This window comes from Macrotis lagotis, chromosome 7 (genome assembly GCF_037893015.1).
Source record: "Macrotis lagotis isolate mMagLag1 chromosome 7, bilby.v1.9.chrom.fasta, whole genome shotgun sequence".
NCBI classification, from domain to species: domain Eukaryota; kingdom Metazoa; phylum Chordata; class Mammalia; order Peramelemorphia; family Peramelidae; genus Macrotis; species Macrotis lagotis.
Window position 1 is genome coordinate 137,345,880 of NC_133664.1, and position 20,103 is coordinate 137,365,982.

At 34.4% G+C, this 20,103-nt stretch overlaps 1 protein-coding gene across 1 annotated transcript in view; it reads left to right on the top strand.

Moving 5' to 3' along the window:
• LOC141494160 (cortactin-binding protein 2-like) overlaps positions 1–20,103 on the top strand; it is a 122,121-nt gene that overhangs the window by 93,996 nt on the left and 8,022 nt on the right. The window contains exons 7-11 of the mRNA XM_074195285.1: positions 1,896–2,046; positions 5,527–5,781; positions 15,101–15,218; positions 18,756–19,031; positions 20,080–20,100. Of these exons, the coding sequence (XP_074051386.1) occupies positions 1,896–2,046; positions 5,527–5,781; positions 15,101–15,218; positions 18,756–19,031; positions 20,080–20,100 (821 nt within the window). The remainder of the gene's footprint in view (positions 1–1,895; positions 2,047–5,526; positions 5,782–15,100; positions 15,219–18,755; positions 19,032–20,079; positions 20,101–20,103) is intronic.

Sequence of the window (20,103 nt, forward strand, 5' to 3'; positions counted from 1 at the left end):
CCTTAGATATTTTATGTTAGCATATTCCATTTTGTAGTGCTCACTATAAAGTGTTGAAGGGACCCATCAGAATAAAAAATCACTTGCAGTATTATTATTTTTTAAAGGAAAACAAATATTTATTTGCACTGATCTTGACCTTTAAAGCATTTGTGATTATGTTGTAGCAGTTGAAGAGCACTTATGGTAACAGATATTTTACTCAGAATTACATCCCAACTATTCATCCTGTTTTGAGTTTTTATTTTTAAACCATGAAACAGGAACTTGACTTTTCTGAAAGGGGTCAACATAAAGCCAGAAGCAATAATTATGAATTCCTCAAAATACATATGACCTTAGGAGTGCTTGCCTCTGTAAGATTATTAGGTCATCTGAATAACTGGTATAATTTAGGGTACAATATTTTCATGTTGAAAATAGAATACAATTATTTACCCAGCTTTCTCTGTATATGATGACTGTAAAGCTGATGGTCATTATGAGAAATAAAGGAAACATGAATATTTTTTGTCCTTTAAGTTTAATAAAGATTACTTTAGAACCTTTTTATTTATGGAACTTGAAATTTTGATACATAAATTCTTATTTAATATATATATATGTATATAATTAATTAAGCAGGAAAATTTCAAAAGATGGTTCCTTGGCATTATATCTTTAGTCATTTTTCAACCTTCTAATACAACCTGCCTAATATAATTATCTTCAAAGAGACTTTGAAAATCGGTTGCAGAGAAAGTGCTTTTGGGGGTATAAAAATTCAATTCAATTTAACATTTATTAAGTTCCTACTATTTGCAAGATACTTCTAGATCTCTGAGAAACAGAAACTGAAATGGTTCCTTCAGATTTTACATTCTACAGAAGGGGGATACAGCAGGGCATGGAGGTAGAAAGCAGTTTCCAAAGGGGAAAATTTTCTAAAAATTGGGAAGATCTACAAAAAGACCACGATCCATGTATGGAAGGAAGCTAGAGTTTTGTGTCCTCATTGGGACTTTCTAATCTCCCTATTATGTTCTTACCTCTAGTTTCTACCTCCAGGTGACCCATGATAAGACCTATGCACAATAGTCTTGGTGCAGTTATATTTAAGACTCAAAGTACACACCCCATTGTATTGGGGAAATAAATACATTTAGAATAATAAGATACTAAACCTCTTTACATGGCAAAACTTAATAAACTAAACAGTGCCAAGTAAAGGGTTTCAGCAGGAGACAGAGGTGTAGTAAGAAGATTAAATGTATTTTCACCTTCCATCTAGAATTTACAGTCTTATTCCTTCTTGATTCAGAGAACTCAACCTTCCTCTTGATAGAGCAAATCTCTTTTCTCTCCCTTTTATAGTGGAGTTATGTGGTATCACTCTTTGTCCCTCATCCTCATCTCTCATATGATATAATCAGCACATTGACTTCGTAGAGGCTTTACTCTTTTGAATTACAAACTGGAACGATTTCACATAACAATTATAAATTAAACATAAAAAGATTTATTCTTCCAAAAACTACTATTTTAAATATTTTTAAATGCAAAAAAAGCTACGATCCTAAAGTTTTGGGCTAGGTTGTCATATTTTATTAAAATTGCTAATTTCACAGCTTATTTTTTTTATTTTCATGACTCTAAATGATTTTTTGTTTGAGATTTTTCCTCAGCCTAAATAAGGTATATTCCCCAGTTTTATTTTTATTTGTAACTATTGTGTGCCTATTAACTTGTAAAATAAATTTGACCATATAGCATATCAGACCATAAGCATCATATTAATAATGAATACATTTTAGTACACCATTACTTGACATTGCTTTTTTCATTTTAATACCCTTACCATATAATGCATTTGCTTTCAAAGACAGAATTTTTTTTCATTTCACTTTCATGTTTAGGTGTGCAGAATTACTAATTGCATATCATGCTGACATTAACCATGCTGCTGAAGGAGGACAAACACCTCTATACCTGGCCTGTAAAAATGGAAATAATGAATGTATTAAACTGTTGTTGGAAGCTGGAACAGAACGAAATGTAAAAACCAGTGTAAGTAAAAATTATTATTACTATTATTTAATAATAAAAAACAATTCTCATTTACATCAGATTTCTTTCCTAATAATAAGAGGAATGTTATAATTATTCTCATTTTGCAGATGAGACAATTGAGGCAAATAGAAGTTAAATGATTTGCCCAGGGTTGATGTAGATAGTGAATGTCCCAGGTTGATTTGAATTGAGTTCTCTCTGACACCAGGCCATGGCATTCTATCCTCTGCATTACCTAGCTGTCCCTGGGAGGATTTTATAAAACTTTTTGAGTTGTACCACTGCTCCCCTTTATCAAGAGTGTCATAATGTGTCTTGGGAAACTTAGTGCTAAAAAATGTCGTTATACCATACTAATTCAATGCAGAAAATATTTATTTATATTCTATGAGCAGGCAATATGCACAAAGACCAATAATACCTCTCCTACCCCTTTAATGAAATTTACAGTCTAGACAACTAAATATGAAAAAGGTAAAATATAATAGAGGCAAAGAAGAGATACATAGAGAAGTGTTCTTGGTTGTTATTGTTAATTGTCCTAAAAAAAAATTCAGTGAAGGTCAGAACCCCTTCAGCTGGGGGAATCAGGGAAGATATCATGAAGGAGCTGGTCTGAGCTGAAACTTTAGGGAATAAAAGATAGAAAAGGGGGGGGGAGAGTGATTTCTAGGTATAAGAGATAACTTACCTGTATGTCCAAAGGGAAGAGGAGTTCACTATTACTGGAATGAAGAGTACACAAAGTGTGAAATGTGGTTACAATTGTTGATGGGAAAGAGACTAAAAAACTTTTTTTCAACATTAGCTTAGGGATTTTGTTCATGAACCCTAAGGGTTTGATATGGCATGACTAGGGCCCTAGATGGAGAGTTGAGAAGATTTGGATTCAAATCCTGTTTCAGATACATGTGATCCTGAGCAACTTATTTATTCTCTCTGGGCTTCATCTTCCTTATCTTTAAAATGAGAGAATTGGATTCAGTGGTTTCTCATATTCCTTCCAGCTCTCAATCTATGATTCTATGATGTTCATCATATACATATATTTTGGCAAAGGTATTTGTGAAGGATGAATTAAAGAAAGGGAACCTAATTAGGAAACTATTCTATTAGTACAGGTGAAGCAGATATAAAACATTAGAAGTAGAATGAACAGGTCTTGATATTTGATTGAATGTAACAAATGAGGAATAAAGAAAAATCCAAAGTGATTTTATGAAATCATCTAAGCTAATGGGAAGCAGGTGATGCTAAGGAGAGATGTTAGGGCTGAGCTGACCATTTCAGTTCACATATTCTGTAGATTTCTTTCAATAGAATTTTTTGCATTTACATTTTTAGAATTTTGGTGACTTCATTTAATTATTTTCCTTTTGTAATTTAGTCTATAATGGTTAGTTCAGGAGGTTGTTGTTATTCACTCATTTCGGTCCATGACCCCATATTGGGTTTTCCTTGATAGAGGTACTAGAGTGGTTTGCTGTTTCCTCCTCCAACTAGTTTTACAGATGAGAAACTGAGGCAAACAGAACTCAGAAAGATGAGTCTTTTTATTTCATACCTGGCACTCTCTCTATTAATTGTATGACCCTGGGCAAGTCACTTAACCCTGTTTGCCTCATTCCAGTCTCTTTGCCAAGAAAAATTTTAAAAAGTTAAACATAACTGAAAAATGACCCACAAAAAAACTGCTTTGCCTGCTGCATCACCTAACTGCCCCTTAATTCTGATTTAGAAATGAAAGTAAATGAACTATAGGATGATTATATGAAAATAATGCATTATCAAGCTTTCTTAGTTTTGGAGAGCAGGGGATAAATCATTTAAGATATCAATAGTGTGGGGCACCTTGAGGGTAAAGAATCTGAAGCATACAGATTGATAAAATAGTGCAAATCATGGGACTGAGAGGAGTAATTAAGTCTTACTTTAGCCTTTTAATATAAGGACATATTAAAGGAGATTGGAAGATGAGATATTTTTCTAGGAGCAGTTGCTTACCTTCAATAAAGTAATCCAAGAAAGAGCTAACACTAACTTTTTGAAAGAAATGTTAATAACCTCTTCCCCCCCACCACCAAAAAAAATAATAGCTTATCTCTCTATAAATCTTGAGGGCTTACAAAGCACTTGGCATACATTATTTCATTCATATAACAACTTGCTTCTGGGGTAGATAATGCTCATATTATCTACATCTTATAAATTGATGAGGAGAAAGAATTTGCTATTGTTCACATTGCCCTAAGTGTAGGCTTTGAGACCATGTCATTCTAGTTGTCAGGGATAGGCTCTTTGCCTTGTGCCTCACTGCTGAGAACAGTATTAGCAACTTGACAAAGACCGAATCATGATGTTATTAACTTACCTGGAACATGAAGAATGTTGACTCATTTACTGAGTTCCCCTCTAGCTTTGGTCTTTTCTTATCTACTGACTTCATCTAGGATTAGCAGCTAAAAGAACAGGGAGAGGTAAAAACATCCATTTTCAGTTTTTTTATTCAATTTATTAATCACCTACTCTATTAGGTGATAGCTATTTTTTTTAAAAAAAGATAGTTTCTAGGGACAGCTAAGTGGCACCTAGGTGACCTTGGAGTCAGGAGTGCCTGAGTTCAAATCTGGCCTCAGATACTTAATAATTACCTAGCTGTGTGGTCTTGGGCAAACCACTTAACCGCATTGCCTTGCAAAAAAAACCCTTAAAAAAAAGATAGTTTCTTTTCTCAAAGAATACAAGTTATTCTTGTATTCTAAATAATAGCAAGATATTGTGAATAAATTTTAGAATTTTAGAAGGGGTTTTCAGAAGGGGCTTATCAAATCTAACCTATAAATGAACAGAAATTTGCTGGAAATCATTCAGAGACGGGGAACTCACTCCCTATTCCAGCAACTCATACCAATTGTGTAGGGCTCTCATTCTTGTAGGATTTTTCCTTTATGCTAAAAGCAGCTTGCAGCTTCCATTCATTGTTCTTAGTTATCTTGCCTTCTGGGGCAAAATATATCAGCCAAATCCTTCTTAACTATCCTTCAAATACTTGAAAATAGCTATCAGGATACCCCTTCTACATATGAACACTATCATTTGTTCAACCTAAACTTCCACAATTCTTCAACTTCTTAGGTTGCACTGTTTCCAGTCCTTTCAGCATCCTATTGCTCTGATTGTGTTCTCATTTGGAAATGTTTTTGATACTAGCCATTGCTCATCTGGTTGTTCTCTAATAGACTTCTTTGTCTGAAGTGGAAAAATGGGAGACAATTTTTATCATGGCAAAATGGGAAACATAACTAACTAAGGCCAAATCACTTCAGCCCATCCTGCTAGACATGATTGGAACTCATACTTTTCTAGCTTACAAACACATCCTAAAAGCTCATTAAAGATGAACTTGGAACGGGACTTGGATAAATAATATAGTAGACTATTTTATAAATTTTCCCCACCTTGAATTTTTATTTTCAGGATGGTTGGACCCCAATTCATGCTGCTGTGGATTCTGGTAATGTGGACGGCCTGAAGCTCCTTATGTACTATGGGGTACCTAATAATGGAAACCTTATGAGTGATATGGAGCCAGATTCAGGCTTTTTTGACTTGGATTGCAGAGAGGAGAATTCCAACTGTAGAGCCAAGCCTGTTGTTCCTACAGATCTCATCAACCATGCTGACAAAGAAGGCTGGACTGCTGCCCATATAGCTGCATCAAAAGGCCTTAAGGTGTGTTCCTTTAATGCAGCTTCTTCTCAAATGATTTGTTGGGGATAAAATATTTCTACATGTTTATATTGATAGAGAGGGGTTTTTGCAGATTACTCTTAGGAATTAAAGAAAAGTTCCCTTGACATTCAAAAGACCTTTATTGGGGACTGGAGCATGAAGGAAAGGAAATAAGAAGCAGAGTCATTCCTTAAATCTCCTCCTCTTCTTGGAATTTGTGGGTAGAGATTTTAGTAGGAAATGTGTGGGTTATTTGGAAATATTTCCTAATGCTCATAACATGGGGGAAAGATATCCAAATCAGACTGGGGTTGGTTTTTAGTTTGTGGCCAAATAGAAAGATTCCACTTAGGTTGGAGGCTTGTATTTTCTTTCCTTCTTATTCCATAACTCCCTGGTTGTGTTACATACCTTTATTGGGATCCTGTAAAAATGCAAATGATCTCTCTTTCCAATTGAATTGGTGTTATTAGAGGAAGTCCTATGATCAATTTGAAAGAAAAGCAGTGCTTTAGGTTAAGGTGTTATTTGCAGCCTTAGTCATTGTTTAAGATCAAAGTCTTAAAAATGGTACATAGTAAATGCCCCCAAAGTTGAATGTACAATAATTCAATTGTGTAAATGTCAGAAGATTCAAGTGAAGATTTTACAGGAGAGAAAATTAGTATGCAAATACACATTTATTCAATAATGATGATCAGTTCTATCCCCATGAGGCATTTTCCACAAGTCCATGTGTGCTTCTTCTTTAGAGGGTTACTATATATGTAGTTTTGGAGGCAAAATTTTAAAACTATTGTTGTTGTTTAGTAGTTTCAGTTGGGTACAACTCTTTATGACCTTATTTGGTGGTTTCTTGATAGAGATTCTGGGATGATATGTCATTTCTTTCTCCAGTTCATTTTACAGATGAGGAAACTGAGGCAAGCAGAATTGAGAGATTTGTCCAGCCAGACAGCTAGTAAGAGTCTGAGGCTAGATTTGATCTCGCAAAGATGAATCTTTTTGACCTCTCTTCCTGTACTCCATCCATTGTGCCATCTACGTTCCTATTTAGCATTGCATAAACCTTCAGATAGTAATACATAATAATTCTTTTACTCTGAAATATTCTTCCTTCAACAACAGGGATTCTTATTCTTTTGGGGGGAGTACAGGATGTCCTAAAACTATTTCAGAGTCAGCTGAACTTATGAGCCCTTTCTCAGAACAATGAATTTAAATACTTGAGATCATAAAACACATCTACCTTATAATAGCTATGTAACATGTGTGAGAGAAAGGGGGGGTATAAATGGAAGAATTTGAAGGTCATAAAGCATAAAAGTTTGAAGCATCATAAAATTTCAGAGTTGGCAAGAACCTTGGTGATCATTTCACAAATGAAAAGCTAAAGTCCAATAAGGTTCTAACTTGCCTGAGATAGTGGCAGAGCTGGAGCTAAAACTTTGGTTCTTTTCATGACTATTTCCATGGATTCTCACTGCCTTCCATGTTTATTTTACCATTAAAGGGAAAGTACAAACACACTACCCCCTTAAGAAAAAATTTTGACTGAGTTGAAGTAAGGAAGCTTCATCAGCTCAAGAAAATTTTATCTAGAACAAAGTCCCTCTCCTCTTGGAAAAATTAAATATCTTACCTTTCTGACTAGTCATAGCTAGAATATTTTAATAGAATAGTACAGCAAATTGAAAACATTATGTGTTCTTTCATATTCATCAGGTCTTATGCTGTAAATCCAAGAACCAGATTTTAAGGTGATGTAGTCTGGTTATTCTCCTCTCCTCTTTTTAAAGCCATCATTAGCTTTTCTTGGGGTAAAGCTATGAATATATCAGATAGCAGATTGTTTGGTAATAGGAGTACTCTCCTAATATCTGTTGTATAGAGATTGCGTCCACCCCATTTTCAGTTATTCAACATAAAGGGAAAGGAGGCATAGCTGTGTGATTATATGTTTAATTATCAGTACTCTGTTATATCACTTGTAGTAAAAGAAGCAGATATTGAACAGATACTTTAGAGTTTTAATTTCTCCCTTGAGGAAGTTATAGTATGACTTCTACCTTCTGATTTGCATGTTTCCTGATGTTGAACCATAGATTAGAGTTCTCAAGATTCCATTTTGCCAAATTCTCACATCTTCTCATTCTCAGTCTTCTAGTGCTTCAGAAACATATTAGGTAGAACAATGATCTTGGCATTAGGAAGAAATGAAGTCAATTTAGTTCCTAAGCAACTACTAGCTGTGTGACTCTGGGTAAGTCACTTAACCTTTGCCTGTTTCTGTTTCCTTTACTGTAAAGATGAGTATAAAAGTAGCACTATCTCCCAGAGCTGTTTTGGGGATCAAAAGAGATAATATTTGTAAAGCATCTAGCACAGGTTTGGCAGATAGTAAGCACTGAATAGCTCCTTATTTTCTTGCTTTCATTCTTCCTTCTTCATTCACCACTTGTCTCTATTGCTCACATACTCTTCTAAATTCTCTTTTTTTAGCTTTAAATAATTTTTAAGATTTCCCCATCTCTGAACATATTTTGCTCTTCTTTCTCTGACTTCCTTATTCAGTGTGCCACAGAGGATACTCTTCCTCCTATCACTCCTTTTTCCACACTTGAGGTTTTGATTAGCTGCTCAATGCTAATGAGTGTCAGATCTTTATCTCTAGAACTAAAATGACTCATGCTCCCAAAATACATTTCCAATTGTCTAGAGAGAATTCTAGGCTTAGCCAGTTGTTTCTTCAGAGGTATACATAGCTCTACCCAAACTTACAGCTTTCTTCCAGAAGTGTCCTTGTTTTTTTCCAGCCTTCCAAGTTAAAAGCCTTGAAAGACTGATAATAATTGGCCTTCTTAGAGTACCCTACAAAATGATTTACATTAGTTATTTCAGTTCTTTTAATTCTGTAAGTATAAATAGTGTGATATAGAAGAAAGATAGCTATACTAAGGTTCTGGAGACTTGAGTTTGAGTAGCTCTGCTACTACTTAACTATTTTTTACTTCATTGCATACCAGTTTGCTTTTCTGAAAAGTCAAAGGCTAGGACTAGATGTATCTAAGGTTTTGTTTCCCTAGCTCTAAAAAGCTGTCAATATAGATTTTTGGATTCTGTAGATATGGAAACTGTGTAGAGGTTCTCTGTGTAGAATGCACTACCTCCTTCCTCATCTCCCTCTCTTAGATGTCCTAATTTCCCTGAAAAGTAGCATTAAGTAGTATCTTCTATATGAAATTTTCCCTGATTCTTCCAGCTACTGGAATCATCTCCTAAAAGAAAATTGCCACATGTTTATTGTGCATACATTTTTGTATATACTTATATACATACTGTCTCCCCCAGTAGAATGTAAGCTCCTTAAGAGCATTTAATTATTTCATTTTTACATCCCTAGTACCTAACAGATGTGGTATTAGGTGTTTTAAAAAATGCTTCCAAATAGGAAAAGATGAAATGCATTGCAAAATTGATACTACTAGTATGTGATGGAAACAGGATACAAATCCAGATTTCCTGATTCCATAGCCGATGCTGTTTCTACTGTACTACAGCATTGTATCATGTGACTTTTCTCTTTCTTTTATCCTTTACATTCAGGTTTGCCTCCAAATGTCCTTATGATTCCCTCACAATATATTTGAACTCACTTCTCCCTTTCCATTCTTGATCTTTTTTTTCTATCTTTTATCTCCAAATAGGATGCAGAGTTGCTGATAGTATGGACCATTGTTATTTGATTTCTTTTTGTCTTTGTATCCTTAGCACTTAGAATAGTATTGACACATAGTAGACATTTAATAAATACTTAGCATATTGAATTGAACCAACTTAGATCAACCTTTCACCACCTAAATTGCTAGAGCAGCTTCCTAGGAGACCTCACAAGGTTTTTTTTTGTCTTCTTTCCACACAATCTGCCAAATCACTGATAAACTAAGATGTACTGTTGTTATTGTTTCATTGCTCTTCTATTCTAGAACCTTACCATATTCTAGAACCCTATCTATTCTAGAACTTTACATTACCTTATGTAGAGGCAACAACCATAGACTCAGGTATGCATACCTGGAATAAATCCTACCTTATTGATCACAGTGTCTTTTCCTAGTGATAACTTGCAGTAGTGTCTTAGCTAATATTTTATTTTAAATTGAGTCTATGGTTATTGCCTCCAAAGAACTCCATGAGGAAAAAATCTCCATGATCAGATGGATTTGCAAGTTAATTCTAGCAAACATTTAAAGAATCAAATATATATATAGAAGGCTTACTCAATTTATTTTTTATGAAATGGAATTATTTTAAGTCTTTTAATTCCTCTTCTGTTAATCTGGACAATTTATACTTTTATAAATATTCATCCATTTCACTTATATTATCAAATTTATTGGCAAAATGGTTCTGAAGTATTATTTTAAGTTCTTCCTCATTGGTGAATTCACTCTTTTCTCTTTTGATTGGTTTTCTTTTTTTTTAAATCAAATTAGTCAAAGGCTTTTCTATTTTATTGGTTCTTTTTTTCATAAAAGCAACTCTTAATTTTATTTATTAGCTGAAAAGTTTTCTTTCTTTCAGTTTTATTAAACTTCTCTTGATTTTCAGAATTTCTATTTTGGTTTTTAATTAGGAATTTTTCATTTGTTCTTTCCTACCTTTTTTTAGTTGCATGCTCAGTTCTGATTTCCTTTCTCTGTTTTATTCATTGTAAGCATTAAAGATATAAAATTTCCCCTACAATCTTCTTTGACTGCAACCAAGTTGTTTGGGTATGATGTCTCATTGTCATTGTTGTCTTGGATGTAATTGTTGAATTTTTTATGATTTGTTATTTGATACTGGTGTCCTCAAGCAATATTTTCTAGAGGTCTATCTTATCTAACTTTTCTAAAATTCTATTCACCTCAATTTCTTCTTGTTTATTTTGTGCTTAGATTTATCTAATTCTGAGAGGGAGGTTGAGGTCCCTCACGAATATAGTTTTGTTCTCTGTGTCTTCCTGTAATTCATTTAGTTTTCCCTCAAGTATTGGATTCTTATACCATTTGGTGCCTGCATTCATTATTGATACAACTTCATTTCCCTTGGTATCTTTTATAGTTTCCTTCCTTGTCCCTTTTAGCTTTTTTTTTTTTGCAAGGCAATGGGGTTAAGTGGCTTGCCCAAGGCCACACACTAGGTAATTATTAAGTGTCTGAGACTGGATTTGAACTCAGGCACTCCTGACTCCAGGGCTGCTGCTCAGTCCACTTCAGATGTGTTTCTTGTAAACAATTCTTTGTGGGATTCTTGTTTTTAATCCACTCTGTTTTCCACTTCCATTTTATGAAAGAATTCATCTCATTCACATCCACAGTTATGATTATTAATTCTGTATTGCCTTTTCTTTCCCTTTCCCCTCTTACTTTCCTGTCCAGTAGTATAAAACTGTATATTTATCTTCAAAGAGAGCCAAATCTTTCAAAAATAAGATGTATTCAATGCTCACACCCTCCCTTCTTTTCCTCTACTGTAATAGGTCCTTTGTACCTCTTCTTGTAATGCTATTTGCCCTCTTCTGCCCCCTCCCACTTCTCCCAGTACTCCTTTTTCTCATGTCTTGTTTTATACTTGTCTTATACCCTAAGAGAAATCAGTTCTAAAGAATTGCTTTTAGTCTTATAGACAAGCAATTTTTTTTTGTTGTTTACCTTTTTTTTTTGCATCTCTTAAGTCTTGCATTTGAAGATCAAATTATCTGTTCAGTTCTGGTCTTTTTATCAGGTAAGGTTGAAAATGCCTTTATTTCATTGAAAGTCCATTCCCCCCCCCCCCCCCGAAAGAATATGCTGAATTTTGCAGGATACCTGATTCTTGTTTGTAATCCAAGCTCCCTAGCCCTCTGGAATATCATGCTCTAAGTCCTCTCATCCTTTAATGTTGAAGTTGCTAAATCCTACCACTCCTAACTGTGGTTCCTTGATATAAGAATTATTTCTGTTTAGCTGTTTACACTATTTTCTCCTTTCATTGACAATTCTTCTATTTGGCTACAATATTCCTTGGACTTTTTATTTTGGGTTTTCTTTCTGCAGTGGATTCTTTCAAGGACTATTTTTTTAACCTTCTAGGATATTAAGGATATCAAATTTTCCTTGATCATTTCCTGAAAGGCATTGCCAGGGTCTTTTTTTAACTTATGTCTCTCAGGTAGACCAATAGGTCATGAGTTTTTTTCTCCAAATTCTCCAAAATAGAAGAGAATGTTATTTTTCCTAAAATTACATTCTCTTCTATTTTTCCAGTCTTTTGGTTTTGTTTAATGGATTATTGATGTTTTTCATAGAGTCATTGCTTTCTACTTCGGTTTTAATTTTTAAAGTTTTATATTCTTCAATTAGCTTTTGTGTTCCCTTTTCTAGGGAATTCTATGTTTAAAGGAGTTGTGTTTTTTTCCCAATTTGTGCAATTCTACTTTAATGGTAGTGTTTTCTTCAGTCAAGTTTTGTGTTTCTTTTTGCAATTTTACATAATTTCCCTGAATGACTTTTTTTTTTTTTTGCAAGGCAAATGGGGTTAAGTGGCTTGCCCAAGGCCACACAGCTAGGTAATTATTAAGTGTCTGAGACCGGATTTGAACCCTGTTCAGTACTCCTGACTCCAGGGTCAGTGCTTTATCTACTGTGCCACCTAGCCGCCCCCCTGCATGACTTTCAATTCTTTTCTTAATTTTTGTCCTCTTCTTTGGTTTTTAAAATTCTTTTTGAGTTCTTCCAAGAGAACTTTTTGAATTTGAGACCAATTCATAATCCCCTTTGAAGTTTTTACATGTAAACATTTTGTTACTGCTTTCCTCTTTTGAGACGGTATCTTGATCTTTCATAGTAGTTTTCTATGGTTAGCATTCTTTTGGGGATTTTAAAAGTTGAGCTCTGCTCCTGAAGCAACAAGAGCATAGTCCCAAGCTTTTTGTGCTGGGGACCAGGGGTTTGTTCCCTGGCTTCCCGTACTGGATTCTCAGGTCACATGGCTTGTTCCCCGCATCAGAGTAACCAGATCCAGTCCTGCCTGTTGTACTAGTGTTCCAGGATTGGAAGTATGCCTTTCACACTGGGGCTCTGACCCTCACTGCTGGCCTTTTGTACCACTGGCCTGCTGAGTCTAGACCCAGGTGATTTGATTTTCAAGCTACACTGTGGCTAAAAGCCTTTGTTTGACTTCCTGGTTTCCCTGCCTAGATGGAGCTGTACTCCTCTTTTACCCTTCCTAAAGAGCTTCCAAGATATCTTGCTGAAAAGTTGTTTCACTCTGTCTTTTGATAGGTTCTGTCACTTTAGGGTCTGCTTAGAGACTTCATTTAAAATTGTTTCAGAGAGAGACTGAGAAAAACTCCAAGACCTTCCTAGTTTCTCTCCATTGTCTTGGTGCAATATTAAACTTCTGAATGTGCTTTCCTTATTCTGCATCACTTTATATAGCAATAGGCTTATCAACTTGAACATGTTTGACCTCGTCTCTTATGCTCTACTAGAACCAGAATTTGAACCCAAATCCTCTTTTTCCAACCAAAGGGCAGCAGGTAGGTGATGTGAGTGAATAGAGTATCAGTTCTGGAGTCAGGAAGATTCATCTTCCTGAGTTCAAATCTAGTTTTAGACACTTGCTAACTACATGACCTGGGCAGCTCACTAAACCATGTTGGTCTTAGTTTCTTCATTTTTTAAAATGAACTGGAGAAGGAAATGCAAGACACTTTAGTTACCTTGTTAAGAAGACATGAATTGAAGTCATGAAGAGTTGGACATGGCTAAACATAACATTTGGTAGATAATAGTCTATGACAATAATAGTTTTTGAAATTTGGATGCAAATTTCCCTCTCTACCACTGACTTTTTAAGCTGTATATGACCAAAATAAATTAACAAGCAACTTATTATATGCCAGATATTAAAGTAAGCTCTCGGGATACAGCCCCTGCCCTCAAATAATTTAATTTCTAATGAGGAAGACAACATTTAAATAAAAGACAAATAAAAGAACAGATAAAATATAACTCTAGTTGGGAGACACCTACCACTCAGGAGAGATCAAAATACTTATCTCTCATTAACTAATTTTAAATGTCTAATGAGATGTCTTTGATCTGCTAAAATTTTATAAAAATGGTTTACCACTTTGGAATTCAAACATGTGAAGGTCCTCATAGAAATTAATCTTCCATTCTCTCTGCTTGCATTTTCAAAGGACACCATTCAGGACTATCTTCAGCCTTGAATGTTAATTAAGCAGCTACCATATAAAAATTGGCAGTTAGGTGGCACAGTGAATATAGTTACAGGCCTGAGTTAGTGAGACCTGAATTCAAAACTGGCCTACCTGTGTGATCCTGGGTAAGTCATTTTACCTTGATTGCTCCAGTTTTCTCAATGTAAAATGAGTTGGAAAAACAAAATGGTAAACCAATCTAGCATCTTTGGGCAGCTAGATGATACAGTGGATAAAATGTGGAGATTGGAATCAGCCCATCTTTCTGAGTTCAAATCTGGCCTCAGATATTTACTAGTTGTGTGACCCTGGGCAAGTCACTTAACCATGTTGGTTTCAGTTTCCTCATCTGTAAAATGAGCTGGAGAAGGAAATGGCATATCATCCCCATTATTTGCCAGCAAAACCCCAAACAGGGTTATGAAGAGTTACACATAACTAAAGCTACTGAACGTAGTAGTATAGAGAGAATATTCTTATAAGTGATGGGAGAAGCACAATCAATTCAGTAAGACAAATCCAATGTATTCTCAAGTACAAGAGAGGTCTTTTGTTTCCAGGCTTTCGTAGCTTTCAGAAGGAAAGCAAATGTGAAGCAGAATATTCCTAAATTTTGTCTGACAAGTGTAGATATTTTTATAACAGTTGTATAGAGAGCCATCACAAGTTGGGTGGCAGGGAGAGTGGCAAGTAAAGGTGTATGCTTCTGCCACCAGCCTTTGACTTTGTATTGCTATAGTACTGCAAAACAGAGCGTTTTGCCAGGAATTTTTAGTTGCTTTCTTCACTAAAGTTTTCTCATAAATAAATTGTTAAGCATTCTCACTTAATTTTTTTTTAATCACTTGAAACCTGAAAGACTTTTCTTGTGAAATTCGCATCCCAATGAAGTACTCCTTGCCTCCTCACCATCAGCCTTTGTTGACACTGACTTATTCGGCATATTTTGGAAGCTAGCAATGAAAGATTGCCAGGGTGACTTCCAGCAAGCAAATAACATTTCTCTTGGGAACATAACTTAAGCTAATTTCATTAGTCTAGCAAGTAATTGAGCTCTTATCATTACAGAATTGCCTAGAAATTTTATGTAGCCATGGTGGACTTGAGGCTGAAAAGAGAGATAAGTGCAATCGGACTGTGCATGATGTTGCTACTGATGACTGCAAACATCTCCTAGAGAACTTGAGTGAGTGACATTTTATAGCTATCTCATGATGAAATATTTACAATTCTGGAGCCTGGGGGAGAATGGAAAGCAACCACAGTTTTCTCATTTGATTCTTAATGCCAGTACCCTAAGTAATACAAACCTATTTCATTTTATTTTTAAATATGGCTACTGTTTCCATCTTGAAATTATAAAATAACTATTAGAATGTTTATAAAATTACTATATTAGAATAAGTTCCTATTGTTCATCCAGGGCTATTTTTTTTAATCACCTAAGAAGTGACATCAACCAAATATTGATTTTATTTCTTCTTCCTCTTCAGATTTCTTAATTGTATGGATTTTTAGCATGACAGCAACAATGACTGAGTAGCCTGCCACTGTCTCATTCAATGACCTTGGGCAAGTTGCTTCTCTAAACTTCAGTTTTTGTTTTTTGTGTTTTGTTTTGTTTTGTTTTGTTTTTGCAAGGCAATGGGGTTAAGTAGCTTGCCCAAGGCCACACAGCTAGGTAAATTATTATTAAGTGTCTGAGACTGGATTTGAACTCAGGTACTCCTGACTCCAGGGCCAGTGCTCTAAACTTTAGTTTCCTTATAATAATGTTTGTCCTTCATTTTTGAAGAAGACCACAATATCAGGGAGGTGATGTCATGATAAGCACATTATTTGGATTTGAGTGAGGGGCTGCTGTACTAAGTCATCAGGATGACTGGAGATGTCCCTGGATGGGAGGCAATCAGGGTTATGTCACCTGCCCAAAATCACACAGCTAGTAAGTAAGTAGCAAGTGTGAGGCTGGATTTAAACTCCCATCTTCCTGACTCCAAGGTTATGTTCTATCCATTGTGCCACCTAGCTGCCTTATCTTCAGAATGAAAGAATTGGACTAGGTAATCTCTAAAGTCCCTAATTGAAATATTTTAAGGAACTGGAATCTCAGCAGGCAGTGTCCCATTGAAATATTTTAAGGAACTGGAATCTCAGCAGGCAGTGTCCCATTGTGTACCTTATAACCAGTCTTTTATTTATAAATATATCCAAGGGATTTTCTTCAATGGTGTAAGAAGTTAAGTGATTTGCCCAGGGTCTCAAACCCCAACATTTATTTATTTAGTTAGTTGTTTTTAATTATTTATTTGACATATTTATTTAGACTCTTTGGTACCAGCATTAGAATTGCATACCAATACATGATTATTTTCTGGATTACTTGATTCTTTTGTAATTTAGCAGCAGCCAAACTAATGACCTTATGCTTTTATCTTCATCCCAAGCATGTAGATTTTTTAACTTTTGTTCTTTTAGAGAGTAAGAGTTGAGGTCAAACATATTCAAGGTGATAAGGCTACAGCTAAACAAAGTAATACACAATGAGGAAGTATAATATTTTATAATTTGTAATCATAAAAATAGTAAGCTTAACAAAACATAATAAAATAAAATATTCAGAAAATAAGAAGCCATATACACAAATATGTTTGATATTACTTTGTGGAAGTTGATTTTAGTTTCATTAAATACAATTTTAAAATCTTTTCTGTATGTTTCAGGGTTTATGTGTATAATAAAACATTTCAAGAAAAGAGAAATTATACAGACTACATTAAAAAAACTTCTTTACCTGAGGACTAATAAGAGGGAGAAAATACAGGATTCTCTTTTTAAATTCATAGTTTTTCTATTAGAAAAAATTTTCCTTAAAAATATTTTTTGACATTTAGATTTCTAGGTCATATATATATATATATATATATATATATATATATGTATGTTATTATTCATATTTAGAAGCTGAGCAAACTTTTTGTGTAAATAGTAAATAACTTCTATTCAATGATTCTCTATTCATGTCAGATTTTTATTACATGTAGTCTAAAGCTCAACTAAGAAAGAAAATGAGAAATAGGAAAGCCACCATTTTGACTGTTTAATAACTTATTCTTAATACTTTATGATTTCATTATTTAACTTATGCCATATGAAAAACAAATTAAGACAGTATGTATTCATTGAACATTTCCCATATGCATATTGTGGGAGAATTACAAAGGAAAAACAAAAGGCAGGAAACTTTTGGTCTCAAAGCATTATAGTTCAATTGGGAATTAACAACATGCAACAACTAAAACAAAAGCAAGTAACAGTACACACAATACAGTACTAAATTAAGAGTGAGGAGAGAGTAGAAACAGGCATTGATCCAAAGTTGTAGTAGAGAGGATTTTGAATGAAGTCATACAAACAGGCAAATGGAAAAATAGGAGAAAGTGAATTAGAATATGCAAAGGAAACTGGTAGCTAGTTAGTTATATGGAAAGTGGCAAGTGATTTGACTTGGGGTTGTAGGAAAAGAGGAGTTGTTGAGGGTTTGTGAAGAAAAATAAAGTGATAAGAAGTCATGTTGGTGAGAGGGGCCAGTTGATGGAAGAGTGAGAATTGCAGGTTTAGAATCCTAGATTTAAAATGATCATTAAAGGAAAGTCATTATAGATTGTATATTGAGTAGGAAAAGTATATGATGAATAGTGTTTGAAGAACATTATTCAGGCATCTCTTTAGGATGGATTGGAATAGAGAGAGATTGGAAGCAAAAAAGAGATCATTAAGAAGCTATTCAGGTATGAAATAATAAAACAATTCAGGTATGAGGTAATCAAGCATTCAACTTAAGGAGAAAAAGTGAAAAAACAAATCAGGAGGAAAACAATCTGTATAAATAATGCCTTTGGCTACAGCAAGAAAAGAGTCAGATGAATCACTCAGTTAATGAGCCTTTTAGATTAGAAGGATCAGTATTAAAAGAGAAAATAAGGAGTATGAAATTGTGAAAGATGTTGATCATCTTTGGAAATATTGGAAAGATAATTTACATGTAATCTTTTGTAGGCAGCTGTGAGTCAAACAATGGTATAATCAATCAATATTTATAAAGTACCTATTATTTGACACATTACTAAAAAAAAAGAAATATCATAAGAGACAAAAGAAAGAACCTGCCCTCAAGGAGTTTACAGTATATCAGGGGAGACAATATGCAACAAATATGTAAGATAAAAAGGAAATAATTGTTAGAGGGAGGCACTAGAATTGAGGGTTCATAACAACAGAGAACATCACATAAGGAGTCAGAAAACCAAATCTTCCTGAGTCCTTGTTCCCTTCCTCTATCATTCATGCAATTTTGGCAAGCAATTTAAACTATCATTTTTAAAAATGTGAATAATACTCTAGTTTCTCTTTTGAAACCCCTTCTACTCTGATCTATGATTTTGTAACCAGAATGAGAATGAAAGGATGAAAAAGAGAATATAGATGAGAGTCATTTATGTATTAGTATAAGAAAAGTAACTCTGGAGAAAAAAAGCCAGATTTAAAGAGGTGGCATCCACAGTACACACAATTCCACATAAATTTAATTGAATACTATTTAAAACTTTGTGATAGCTAAATTTTTTCAAATAACCAGTTTTATTTAGACTTACTTAATCTTTTTCACTGTCACTTTTTTCCTCTCATATTTTGTCTTTAAATTCTCTGATTGTCTTAACAGATGCTCTTAAAATACCCTTAAGAATCTCAATTAGTGAAAAACAACCAGTCAACCATGGTTCTGATGATTTTGAAACTGAAAACACAATATGTGCTTTAAATATCCGCAAACAGACAACATGGGATGATCTTTCAAAAGCAGTGAGTCAGTCTCTGACAAACCATTTCCAGGCAATCTCTTCTGATGAATGGAGAAGTCTGGAGGACTTGACACTTAATAACACTACTGAATCCAGCCTCGGCCTAAATCTGAGCAGCGTCCGATCCATCAAACTCGGTAGCTAAAGTCTTGCAAGAAGAAAAATGTTAAATTTGGGGCCTCCTTTTTATTATCTGAGGGGTGTGAAGTACAATTTATAATTTGTTGATCAAGCATATTCAGTGCCTATTAAGGAATAGTTGCTGTCTCTGAGTAATTTGTGTTGGTATAAAATGTCTGTTACCTAAAACAGTCTTCTTGTATGAAAGATATTTTTATGAGTCAAATAATATTTAAATAATTAAACTTTTTGAGGCTTTGCAGTATATTTGTTTTTTATAGCTGATTATAAACCAAATGGTCATATTATGGGTGCCATCTTATAAGACTGAGAACAAAATCTCAAAATCTAGTTCTCATTTTAGATTTTTGAGGATGTATATAGTGGAAGTAGGGTTCTGGAGTTGGAGTCAGACAGACCTGGGTTCAAAATCTGTCTTTGAGTAGCTCTTTTGGTTTGCTCATGTTCTTTTTTGTTTGCTTTTGCAAGACAATGGGGTTAAGTGACTTGCCCAAGTCACACAGCTAGATTATTATTAGTATCTAAGGCCAGATTTGAATTCAGGTATTCCTGGACTCCAGGTTTATTGCTCTTTCTACTGTGCCACCTAGCTGTCCCACCATGTTCTCTTAACAACCATTCCCACACCAGAGTGAATGCTCTTCTGAGCCCCTTACCTCTGGCTATTAACTCTTGCCATAACCATTTTTGTTTGTGCCTTATCTGAAGTGATGGAACCATCAATTTTAAGCATTCCTCCACCAATGGTGATTGATAGGGCAGAAAATATAGTGCTTTACTCTAAGCATTAATCAAGACTTGAAGAGAAGCTCATTCAGTGAATGAGTCTGGTGAGGGGACACTTGCCTGGCACTTACCTTAATTTATTTTTATATGACTAAGAACTTGATTATTAGCCTGCCTTCAAATGTCAAATGAATTCATACATTTTACTAAATGATACACAAATAAACAATGATGACAATAATAATAATAATAATAATAATAATAATAATAATAATAATACATTTTCCCTTCAACATTTATTCTATTTTTTTCAAACAGGAAATATGTGTTGGTCAACAGGTC